Raw genomic sequence first — 12123 nt, forward strand, 5'->3', positions numbered from 1 at the left:
CGAATTCCAAACTGCTGTACACAGAGCTTATTTTCCATTATGTAATGGTCACGTCACAACGCTTCCCACTGCGCGTCCCCCTTCTTTCTCCAAAACGACATCTCCCGGCATACATCACGATAACTTCAGTGCGTGATCGTAGAGTTGCAAATAGCATCGATGGGCCTTGTTTCACGGCGGACTAGCGACCAGTAGCCGCGGTGGGGCGTTTTGAGATCGGCGGTGATTGCGAGCGGCGCTCGGTGGCACCGCTGGTACCTTTCGGCAGAGGCGAACTGCGCGGCAAAAAGAACGACACAAACAAAAACATGTGGCCGAGGCTGTGAGGGAAGGGTACGTAATTTCTAATACAATTGCTGCTAATTCGGAGAGCCCACTTTCTCGGAATGAACGAGTGTTGCTTCCTCCTTGTGCCCTATGACGTATTTCGCATTCGCGCGAGGAGCAACTAAACCCTTGCCCCTAGAAGTGATGTATTGAGCTAACTAGCCGGCTAGTTAGCCCGTTAGCTCCTCATCACTTAGCGGTAGCGGCCAACTCAGCCCAGTTGCTCTCAAGCCCTTTTGTTGCAGCGTGGGCTGGCGTTCGTCTCATAAAACCTTCGCAGTGATTCAGATAAAACTGTGTGTGTTCAATACCCGCTCGTAGCCGCACGCATTGAACCGGGCGCTAACGTTAAATGAACTTAGGTGCGTTAAGACTTAAAACCTCTACGTTAAAGAAACCGGGCTACGCAATTAGTTCCACAGGTGGTGAATTTCTGTCGCACAAGCATACGCGTGTGCGTCTGTGGAAATGATTTGTACGTTAAGTGGGGGAAAAAATGCGAGCCTATTCAGAGTTGATGTTCACAGACGTGAAGTGAATGTGTGCGAATGAGTAGTAGTAGGAGTGCCCCGCCCACCGCAGGGCTGTGCAACTCAAGATACAAGCGCCGCTCGTGTACAGTGAGCATCATTATGCAACGAGTGGCGAGTCAGAGTCAATGTGTAATTTATTATTATATGCTTCTTCTTCTTTTTTTTTTGTGCGTTCTTTGAAAAATTTCACGCGTTCAATAAAATCATATATTAATTAATTAATTAATTAATTAATAACGATGAAGATACAGTGTTTTAAAAGATATACGACTTTGTTCGCTAATTTATTTATATATTGTTAATTTGTGTCAGTATGAAAACGTATACATCATATACACGGCATATAAAATTATCTTAAAAAAAACCAAACATCTAAAATAAAAGCTTTGTTGCTGCTCCATTCATTTTTCAGGCATTACCTGCCTGATGGATTGTTTGGGCGTTGCATTTACACCATTAAGTTTTAAAATTAAACTATGCATTGCTGTAAATGCACAATTTACAATTTTATACATTATATGTTTTATACATTTCTAGCAGATCCCTTGTATTCATTACTAGTTGAGCGCCATTGTTTTTAATGCACATTTAGCCTCAACTGTTACGCCGGCTGTCGTGTGTCATTATTACAGTAGTAGAAAAAAATAGTATATAAAATATAATTAAATATGGTATATAACAACATAACCTGGAGTAGCTCCTAACTATTCCACACAGACAGATTACACCTGATGATGTCATAATTTTCGAATGAGTGTGAGGATGCAGCGTGTTAAAACTATTGTTCTGCTTTTTTAATAATATATGATATCTGATTGATTGATTAAAATGAATTTATTTCAAAGTACAGTAATATAAAAAAAATGAAGGCTGGTTTTAAATGAACTGGCTGTACATCTTTCTTTGACTGAACAGGCTGAGGCAGAAGCTAAATGCTTAAACGCCTTGCCCACATACAAATAATAATAATGAATGGCTTTGTTCTACCAAAAACATTGAAAAAAGCAAAATATAAATTCAAATAAAAATATATAAGAAAAAAAAAAATAATCCTGCATATATTTTTCTGCTCTGCAGGTAAAGGAGGGTAAAATCACAGCTGAGCAGAAAATAACCGCCATGGGTTTGCACTCGACCCAGAAGAAGCACTTCCCCCTGCGGGGGATCGACGGCGTAGTGCAGCTCTTTGACGCCGAACTCCGCAAGTCGGAGCCCGACCTCGCCCTCCTGTCTCTCGTCCTGGGATTCGTCGAGCATTTCCTGGCCGTCAACAGGGTGGTGCCCATCAACGTGCCGGGGGTGCGGTTCGAACCCCTGGAGCCGGACTGCCCCAACTCGTGCTTCCCCACGGTGGAGTTGGGGATGATCTCGGCGCTGTACGAGCGCTTCACCGCCCAGATCCGCGGCGCCGTGGACCTGTCGCAGTACCGCAGGTTCGCCGGCGGCTCCAGCAGGGAGCTGGTGAAGAAGGTGTCGGACGTCATCTGGAACAGTCTGAGTCGCTCCTACTTCAAGGACCGAGCTCACATCCAGTCGCTCTTCAGTCTCATCACTGGTATGTCTTCAGCAAAACGGTTACTGCTGTCGCTGCGTCTCCAAGACCCCGAGAGTTGCGCAAAAACCTAAATATGGCGATAAAGAAACCTGGTGATGGAAGCAGCTCAGCTTGGAAAAACCTCTCAAATATGGCTTTGAGGCTCTCAGGCGGTGGTTTTTCACACCTATCCATATAGAGCAGGGGTGTCAGACTCATGTTGGTTCACTGGGCCACATGGAGGAAAATCTCTTCCCAAGTGGGGGCGGAGCGCTAAAATCATGGCATGGTGATAATAACGCAAACATAATGACAACTTCCTGTTGTTTTTTATTTGTTTTACTTTGTCCGTGTTCTTTGAGCACTCTGCACTCTGCACCAGTGTTGCCAACTCCCCAGTAAGGAAAGTCGCTACTGGCGGTCCTGAAAGTCGCCAAATGACCTCATGGTCTAATTTGCATAATTTGACAATTTGCACTTAATCGCAACGTAACGACACCAGGAAAAGTCGCTAGAGGTGTCGCTAGTCGCTTTTGACAACAACAAAAAAAAAGTCGCCATGGGGAGAATAGCGACTTTTTGGGGGGAGAAAGTCGTCAAGTTGGCAACACTGCTCTGCGTCAGCTTGGTCTGTTTGGACAGAGAGGTTCTGGGGCAGTGAGGGCAGCCAATAGGAGGCGTGAGTGGATGTACTGGTGCGGGTTTGCTCAGCCCCAGTATTGAGTTTGTTTGCCAAGCAGAAACGATATTGCGACACCAAGTGGACACATTTAGAACAGCACTTTCTTTCATTGATGAATTGCAGTTTTTATATTTTGCAAAATCATCTCGCGGGCTGGAAGAAAACAGTTTGCGGGCCTGATCCGGCCCGCGGGCCGTATATTTGACACCCCTGATATAGAGGTATATCGCAAACGTTTTAGAAATGAGCTCACTGCACACTTGAACCGCCATCACATTTTTTATTTTTGTGTGTGTGCAGCCCTGTGGTGACGCTCGGTGTTTGCTCAGATTGGTGCTGGCAGTGCTGTTGTCAGTTTGGTGAACGTGATTCGACCTCCATCCAGGTACTAAACTGGACAGCTCCGGCGTGGCCTTCGCTGTGATCGCAGCCTGCCAGGTGTTGGGACTGAAGGACGTTCACCTGGCGCTGTCCGAGGACCACGCCTGGGTCATCTTTGGCAAAAATGGAGAAGAGTCGGCTGAAGTCACGTGGCACGGCAAAGGCAACGAGGACCGGCGCGGACAAACAGTCACTGTGGGAGTCAATGAAAAGGTGAGTCCACACCGGGGGCCGGGGGGGGGGACTTTTTGACTGTTGGGGCCACTATGAGTTGTGCAGTGTGTCAGGGGGGTAGCGGAGCAGCAGCAGATGGATGGGGTGTTGTGGTGAGCCTCCTCATAGGAGGAAACAGTCTATCGTGGGATGTTATGCAGAAAAATGTTGCTGCAATGTCAATGGAAAATGAAGCAAAGCAAAGTTGCAACCAAATCCGTGTCTTTGAAGCCCCACCAGGGTGTTTAGCTCTTAGAACCAACCAGCACCATCTAGAACCTTCCAGAACCACCCAGCCCCATCTAGAACCATCCAGAACCACCCCTGGACCACCAGGGTGTTGAGCTCTTTATTGACACGACTCTGGAAACACTGCAAACATGGAGGAGATACAGCTGTTTGATGACTGACTGACTATTGATATCATTTCTTCAAGTTTGATGGGTCGAATTAAAAAGCTTTAACCGACCGCATATGGCCCCCGGGCCGTAGTTTGCCCACGCCTGGTCTACTCTCAAACAGAGTCACGACTTTTCACGTCCTATCACTGCTCAGTGACTGTGAGAAAGGAACGCGGGTCGTTTTGTGTCCTTTTCATTTCTAAACTTGTGCTGGTTTGTGTTTCTTGCAGTGCTGGTTGTACCTGAAGGGCTCCTACATGAAATGTGACAGAAAGATGGAGGTGGCGTTCATGGTTTGTGCCATCAACCCCTCACTGGACCTTCACACTGACAGCTCCGAACTACTGCAGCTACAACAGGTGAACATGGCTGTGTGTGTGTGTGTGTGTGTGTGTGTGTGTGTGTGTGTGTGTGTGTGTGTGTGTGTGTGTGTGTGTGTGTGTGTGTGTGTGTGTGTGTGTGTGTGTGTGTGTGTGTGTGTGTGTGTGTGTTTAGTTTTTATATATACAGTACTACCCAGAACATTAGAATCTCCTGAACAGGTTGCTGTATTTCTGCAATTCAACTTAAAAGGTGAATGGGACATATTATATAAAGGAATAATATGCAAATCAATATATTTCAAGTTTTTATTTCTATGGATTTTGGTGATCAGGTCTTGCAGCTTAAAAAAACAACAAAAAAACCCTCAAATTTTAGAACAATGTTCAGTTCAACAAGGAACCGCTTGAGATGTCAATTTGTGTGCAATGGCTCAATAAAATGTGTTGCTTTCATCTTTTATGTTAAATTGCCAAAATAAAACAACTTTTACTTGATATTATCATTATTCGGGTAGTACCTGTATGTATAATTTGTATTAATAATTAATAATTTTTACGTAGTCATTTCTCAGTTTCAAGGGACCATGAACATAATATTAGATTCTGAATATCAAGGCGTCTCATATAAAATGTGATGAATGTTGTTGTTGATGTTGTTATTGCAGATGTATTACCTGTCTATGAAGTGAAAGCGGTGTTCATTTTGGCTCTGCTTGATTTGCTCTCGCTCTCTTTGCCCCTCCCATCCCAGAAACTCCTCTGGTTGCTGTATGACCGAGGCGACCTCGACAGGTGAGTTTGTGTTGGAGCAAACACTTCATGCAAGTAGCCCATTGTATTGAGGTCAAGCGTCCCTGGGAGGAGTTTGGCGTCTATTTCACACGGCTCTTTCCCGTGCGACCAGGTATCCAATGGCAATGGGCACACTTGCAGATCTTGAAGACCAGGAACCAATTCCAGGCAAGGAGAACCCCATGAAGATCCACCTGCAGGTAGGATCTGAGGCAGTTTGCCCACACCTCTCTCCAAACCTTGTCTAAATATTTCATCTTGCCCACTTCAGTACGTGACATTGACCTTGGTTCAAGGTTGTTTTTTTGTCTTGGTTGCAATGCTGTCCGTCAGTTAGTTTTTATCAAGATACAGCCGACGTAAAGCTTTTACATTGTCGTGCAGGCTCCTCGTGTCATCATCTCCCATTGCAACACAGTGTCAGGTTTACTCAGGTTGCATTGAAGGTCCAGAGGGTAAATTTTAGTAGTATTATAGTTTTATTAGTATGTATGTATACATATATACACACACATGTATGCACACACACACGTATATATATATGTATATATATATATATATATATATATATATATATATATATATATTATAAATCACTCACTCGTAGGTTGTACTAGATTGTGGATTATGCTTTTATTTTGGAGAAGGTCTTGTCTGACAAGTGCTCTTGCTCGCTTTGTGATCCCTCAGGCCGTCACTTCTGCTCAGAAGCACTACAACAACGAGCACATCTACCCCTACATGTACCTGGCGGGCTTCCACTACAGACACAGGAATGTCCGGGAGGCTCTGAGGGCCTGGGCCGACGCAGCGCAGGTCATGCAGGGGTACGTCCACTCTGCTTCCATGCAATATAGGAGCTTTTTAACGAATGCAGAATTATCATCTCATTATACACCGCTTAAATCATTTTATTTGTTTGTTTGGACGGGGGGGGGGCGATGAAGCGTCCCACCTCCTCAAACTGTTGTTGCTCTTTGGAGATATATATATATATATATATATATATATATATATATATATATATATATATATGTATATATGTATATATATATGTATGTATATATATATATATATATATATATATATATATATATATGTATGTATATATATATATATATATATATATATATATGTATATAGTGTGTGTGTGTGTGTGTATATGTGTGTGTGTGTGTGTGTATATATGTGTGTATATATATATGTATGTGTATATGTATATATGTATATGTATATATGTATATATATATGTATATATGTATATGTATATATATATGTATGTATATATGTATATATATATATATATATGTATATATGTATATATGTATCTATAGTGCGTGTGTGTGCTGTGGTTGTCATTTCATCGTTTGAGCACAAGATGGCAGTGAAAACCAACTCTTGTCGGGCTTCAAAAGATCAAGAAATAATCTCCTTCATCCAAATGAAACATCTTTTAAACAGGCCTGCGCATCAAACCTGCCTTTCACTGGAGACACAGGATGAAAGAGATTCAAAGGAGATGTCACTCAGGTCCTCTCAGATGCGTAGTGACATAATAATTAATGAGCGCTTCGAGCCGCCTTTGGTGGTTGGGGTTCACCGCCTCGCAACGAGAAGTTTGATAGATTGACGAGGCTAATTGAACGGTTGGACCTCGTGCCTCTTCTGCTCCAACCCACTGCACTCGGCCTGCTTTTTGAACATGTTGTTTGTGAGCTGCAGCTAAAAATAGCGCAACACACACATTCTCTCCCCGTCCATCAACTTCCTTTTTCCTGCCACCCCATTGTTTTTCTTTTTAATTGCCGTCGGCCCTATGCGCACACGACTACAGGAGGTAGTATTGTGTGTGTGTGTGTACACAAATACGCAAAAGGAGTCCCAGTGTGTGATTATACAAGAGTTGAATGTGTTGTTGTGTCTGGACGGCTTGTGTTTCTACTGTGAGGTGCAACAGGTCCGCACAAAGACCTCTCTGAGTCAATGGCTGCGTCCCAATTCAGGCTCTGCATCCTTCCAAGGCTGCATTTGAAGGTCAGGTGCGTCATAGCACTGCGTGAAGGCTCCTCCCAATTCCCAAAAATCCGAAGGACGCTCCTAATGCGTACTGGGAATGCTCCCTACTGTTAGCCCATTCCAAGGCTGCACCGCTACTACTAACCGTCCTTCTGTATCCCAGGAAGCTTTGCGTGCTGCTGCAAAGCATCCTGGGATCCTGGGAAGTCGGCTGAAATTTTTCAACGCAGGGTTTTTACTGATTTGAACATCCAACGCCATCGTTAGATGGAGAACCAATGGTTGGCTTGATGCTATAAAAAAACGTCACTTCCGGGGTTGGCCAGCAGGAGGGAACGGCGGTGATGCAACCAGGAAATACGCCCAAGGCTAGACAGTCCCCTGTGGTTACCGGGGAGGCGGGGTTTGGGTTGGACCTTCTGGGCCGGGTCCTTGGAGGACGCTTCCTTCAGACGGAGGATGCTTCCTTCCAAGGACGCAGACCCTGGATTGAGACACAGCCTAAGGTGGTCACCCACTGGTTGGCCTGTACCGTTGACTGGCAGCTCATTGGCTGGTCCTGGTCATGTGTCCTGCTGCCTATAGTTTCTCTTCTCTTCAACGTTTCTCTCTCTCTCTCTCTCTCTCCCCCCCCCCGCAGTTATAATTATTTCCGCGAGGACGAGGAGATCTACAAGGAGTTCTTCGACATTGCCAATGACGTCATCCCCACCCTGCTGAAGGAAACTGCTGCCGCTGCAGAGAGCGAGGCGCCGGTGGCGGGGGAGGGGCTGGACCGAGCCGCCAAAGTGAGTAGCAGCGTTTCCAGGACCCCTAGGACTGCACAAAACCTAAACATTGCAAGAAATAAACTTGGAAAAGGCTCTCAAATATGACTCAAAGGTTTTGACGCTGTCATGAGGGGGTGTTTCAGACCCATCCATGTAGATCCGTGTATAGCTAAAGTGTCATGGAGAGCCTTTTTTTCGCATTTACACGCTAGCGGGACATGACGTGCACGGTCACGTGACCAGTTCACTGACCAGTTGTGATTGGACAGCGTGGATGCATTGTAAAGAACTGGATATCGAACTGGCGATATGGCAGCGTGCCATTTTTTCCCCAGTGGCCACTTGCGGTACTGCAGCAAACACATCCCATAGGCCCAAAAAGCATTGTTGGGCCCATTAATGCAGTGAGCGCTGGGTGAGCAACGTCTTTTGAACTGGGTGGGAGCCAACTTGGAGTCTGTGGGCTTGTTGGACGGAGGAGGAGACTGAATACTTTTTACAAGTAATCAAAGAGAAAAATATAACAACTATTCTTGACAGCTAACAAACAGAAACAGACAAAAGCAAACGTAGTTCTCGTCCCGCGAGATTTTAGATGAAATTACGGCGTATGCGCTTCACACCATTCAATGCAAACACCAGCAAATTGCAATTTTATTGTACTTTGTCGAAATCTTTAGAAATATCGCTTTTATTTTGCAACAAACCGTCATAGTCACCTGTTTTTAGCCAGTGTCCAAATGGGATGTGGCTCTGTTCAGACCGGGCCTACTGGAGCTACTGTATCTCCCCACACACTGATGAGCCAATGAGGTTGCTCCTCTGTTCAGGGACCGACTACTGTCTGCTACTGCTTCTGTCTGCTCCATGACGGTACAGCTCCGCACCTCCAGTGGCGCCCTCTGGTGGCTCTCCCTGCTAGAGGTCCCCAACCACCGGGCCGTGGACCGGTGCCGGTCCATGGGTCAATTGGTACCGGGCCGGACAGAAAGAATAATCAACTCCGGTTAAATTAATCCCGTTAATTCATTATCTGACTCTGAACAACTTTATTTTTTTCTCTCCGTTACGTCCATCTAGCGCTCAACTCTTGACGCATGTCAAGGCGCCCGTCTCGGTCACCTGATACCTTACCGCGAGATTAAACCCGCGAGCTAGCGGGCAACATGAGCGTCGATGGCCATCTCCTCCACTCCACCCCCCAGTGTGAATGGAGCCGTCCACACTGAGACCGCCCCAAGGTGGTTTCAGTCCGTTGGGCAAAAATTGGATTTTGATGTGATTCGTGACTGTTCAGACTACTAAAGAGCAATCCGGTTTCAATCTGGATGGGCTAGAAAAATCGTATTTTTGGCCCGGCAGTCTGAACGTGGTAAAGGTCATAGCTTGACCTTGAGACAGGCAGCGTTGTACACACTGCAGCTCTCGTTCACGCTGTTTGCTGAGTGTAGGAGACATTTTATTATTATTACTGTATTATTTTGTTACGTCAGCTGGACTTCCTAAAGAGCCTGCTTGTCCTCTCCAGGAGCACCCCAAGCAGGCCGCCGCCCTCTCTGCACTTCAAGACCCCGAATGTTTTGCCCACCTGCTCCGCTTTTACGACGGCATCTGCAAGTGGGAGGAGGGCAGTCCCACGCCCGTCCTTCACGTCGGCTGGGCCACCTACCTGGTCCAGTCACTGAGTCGCTTCGACGCCCAGGTGAGAAAATGCCCCATAAATCCGCCTTTGAATCTCAATAATGTCTGCTTTCCTCTTGTGGATGAGATTAAGATTAAGATTTCCTTTTATTAGAGTCCCACAGTGGGGACATTTCCAGCATTACAGCAGCAAGGTGATAGTGACACACAATAAGCAGCACTGCAAACAAGTATATGTAAATCAAAAAAATAGAAATTAGATGGTAAAAAAAATATCTAAGCATTTTAAGAATAAAAATGAGATTAAATGAAATTAAATTAAATATGAACATATCTACAAATAAAGTGTATGTGCAGAGCGAGTAGTCTACAGGGGGCGCTGCTCGTTGCAGACAGCTGCAGGAAGAAAGGACCTCCGATAGCGAAACACTTTTAGTTTAGTTTAAAAGAACTGAAGTCACGACAAACAGCAGATTCATCTTTCCCATACTCGTACCTACTGGTACTCATTAAATACATGCCGATAGCAGTTGCAGATGTGTCAATATATGACGGGTTTGTTAAATTTGTACTGCAGTGGAACTTGTTTTATAAAAACACGTTGAGGAACGTCGTTCAAACAGCACAACAGGTAATTCTACGTCTATTAATATGCAATGGCCTGACTAAGTACTGGCTATGGAATATGATAAAAGTGCTATCGGTGCTGCTCCCTATTGATTACTGACCCTCGGCATCAGCGGCCATTATGGGAGTGTAATGCAGGAAATGTGACATTTCTAAGAAATGAGTTCCCAGTTTGCTTCAAGGTTTTGCAGTTTAACTTCCCAGTTTGTCCTTTCGGGTCCATTAGTGCAAACTCTATGCGTACGCTGCGCTATTTTCTACAATTTGCCCCCACAGAATTTTGACAGATTTCGATTGGCAGGTGTGACGTCGTGCAGGAGTAGAACGGTGCGATTTTTAAAAGCGCCAGCGAGTAATTGAGTTTGCGCTTAGAGAGAGAGAAGCCACACTGCCAGGCAGACGTGCGAGTCTCACTGCGGGTTTGACTTCAAAGGTGCGTCAGAAGGTGATGATCATCACCAAGGAAGTGGACGTCCAGGACGACGACGACCAGTCCAGCGACGACCCCCGCGAGGGCCGCAGACGAGGGCCGCGCAGGGAGTCCAAGCTGGACGAGCAGGGTTCTCCGTCGCCCGGCGCTCCTCCGTCCCCGTCCCCGTCTGCCCAACCTGCCGCCGCGGCAGCTCAGCCCAAGAAGGTGGGTGAAGGACAGGCCTCACGTAGTGGAGCCGCTGGAGGAGGAGCAGCCCAGTGTCCCAGCCCTGACCCCGTGTCCTCACCTTCACCCCAGCAGCAGCAGCAGCAGGCGTCCCCCCTTCCTCTCCCTGGTGGGCCCATGGTGGTCTTCCAGAGTGAGAAGATGAAGGGCATGAAGGGGCTCCTGTGCGCCGCCAAGGTGAACTCCAGCGCCATCAAGCTGCAGCTCACCGCCCAGTCGCAGGTGCAGATGAAGAGGCAGAAGAGCACGCCGGCGGGCGACTACTCCATGTCCTTCATGAAGCGCCAGCGCAAGTCGCTCTAGTCGCTGGCGCCGACGGTCGGCAGGAGTCGGTGGAACTTTAGGAAATACTGTGAACGGCATTCCTGCTTTTCTTTCATTTTGCCAGAGCTGCGCTTCCATTCAGAGGTTTCTGCTGCAGCCAGGTCCCGCTCAGTTCCTAGCAATACTTTTGAGTTGCACTCTTGAGTTACACAGAACATATCAGGTTTTTTGAACGGGAAATTTTATTTCTGTTTTATTTAACCGCAGCCCGGTAAACAGTGACGTGTGAGAAAAGTGTCTTCTCCTTGAATTGTAAGCGCTCGTCACGTTTGTGTATTTAATCGCAGCCATTTGCGTACCAGCTTTCGTACCAAGCAACCGTTTGAACCCAAAGTAATGAGGATAATAACCACAGCTCTGTGTGTGCACTTGTGTCAATTTCAACTCGTACCACTAGGAGTCTACTCACGACTGAAGACTTGGATTTATTAAGTTAGGATAGTTACTGTGTAACATTGTCCACTTCTGCTCTGTCGACATGTTCTCTCTCTCTCTCTCTCTCTCGCTAGCTCTCTGTTGCCTTACTTTGCATTTCTTCATTTCCAAATTGGTGGCCCTTTAGTTGTGAGAATAGCTGAGCTCGGCCTGTTCGCAATGACTACAGGGGACCAGGAAGACCATACACTGTTGAGAACGAGCCGCAGTATGCGGCCCTACGACATCCTTTCTGCTTGATAACTTGTCTCTTGTTTATGTGTTTTTGTATCTGAAAATAATAAATCTTGACAAAAAAATTCGAGTCGATTTAGATGCGTATGTGACTGTAAAGGTGCAGCGTGCGCGACACTTGTTTTTCCTGCCAGTGTTTGTATTTATTTATTTATTTATTTATTTATTTATATGGTGGCCGTATGTACAGGTGATGGAGACATTGATTACACAGCTATGCCTTGCAGCTTGG

General features: G+C 46.0%; 1 protein-coding gene across 1 annotated transcript; it reads left to right on the top strand.

Moving 5' to 3' along the window:
• The first annotated feature begins 130 nt into the window (after nucleotides 1-130).
• On the top strand, nucleotides 131-11967 carry men1 (multiple endocrine neoplasia I). The gene is made up of 10 exons (XM_076040451.1): nucleotides 131-333; nucleotides 1938-2415; nucleotides 3462-3670; nucleotides 4302-4430; nucleotides 5146-5186; nucleotides 5299-5386; nucleotides 5877-6013; nucleotides 7843-7990; nucleotides 9501-9674; nucleotides 10674-11967. The coding sequence occupies exons 2-10, from the start codon at nucleotides 1980-1982 to the stop codon at nucleotides 11199-11201; spliced, it is 1890 nt and encodes a 629-aa protein (XP_075896566.1). The 5' UTR covers nucleotides 131-333; nucleotides 1938-1979; the 3' UTR covers nucleotides 11202-11967.
• The last annotated feature ends 156 nt before the right edge of the window (nucleotides 11968-12123 follow it).

Source organism: Nelusetta ayraudi, unplaced genomic scaffold (genome assembly GCF_046127955.1).
Source record: "Nelusetta ayraudi isolate G7.1 ecotype Tasmania unplaced genomic scaffold, CSIRO-AGI_Nayr_v1 ptg000061l, whole genome shotgun sequence".
Taxonomy (NCBI): domain Eukaryota; kingdom Metazoa; phylum Chordata; class Actinopteri; order Tetraodontiformes; family Monacanthidae; genus Nelusetta; species Nelusetta ayraudi.

Bases quoted from the DNA above. Each gene is read 5' to 3' on its own strand.
- men1 (XM_076040451.1), top strand. From the start codon at position 1,980: ATGGGTTTGCACTCGACCCAGAAGAAGCACTTCCCCCTGCGGGGGATC. The intron at 4,431-5,145 runs GTGAACATGGCT...CTCCCATCCCAG, and splicing joins AACTACTGCAGCTACAACAG to AAACTCCTCTGGTTGCTGTA. The intron at 7,991-9,500 runs GTGAGTAGCAGC...TGTCCTCTCCAG, and splicing joins GGCTGGACCGAGCCGCCAAA to GAGCACCCCAAGCAGGCCGC.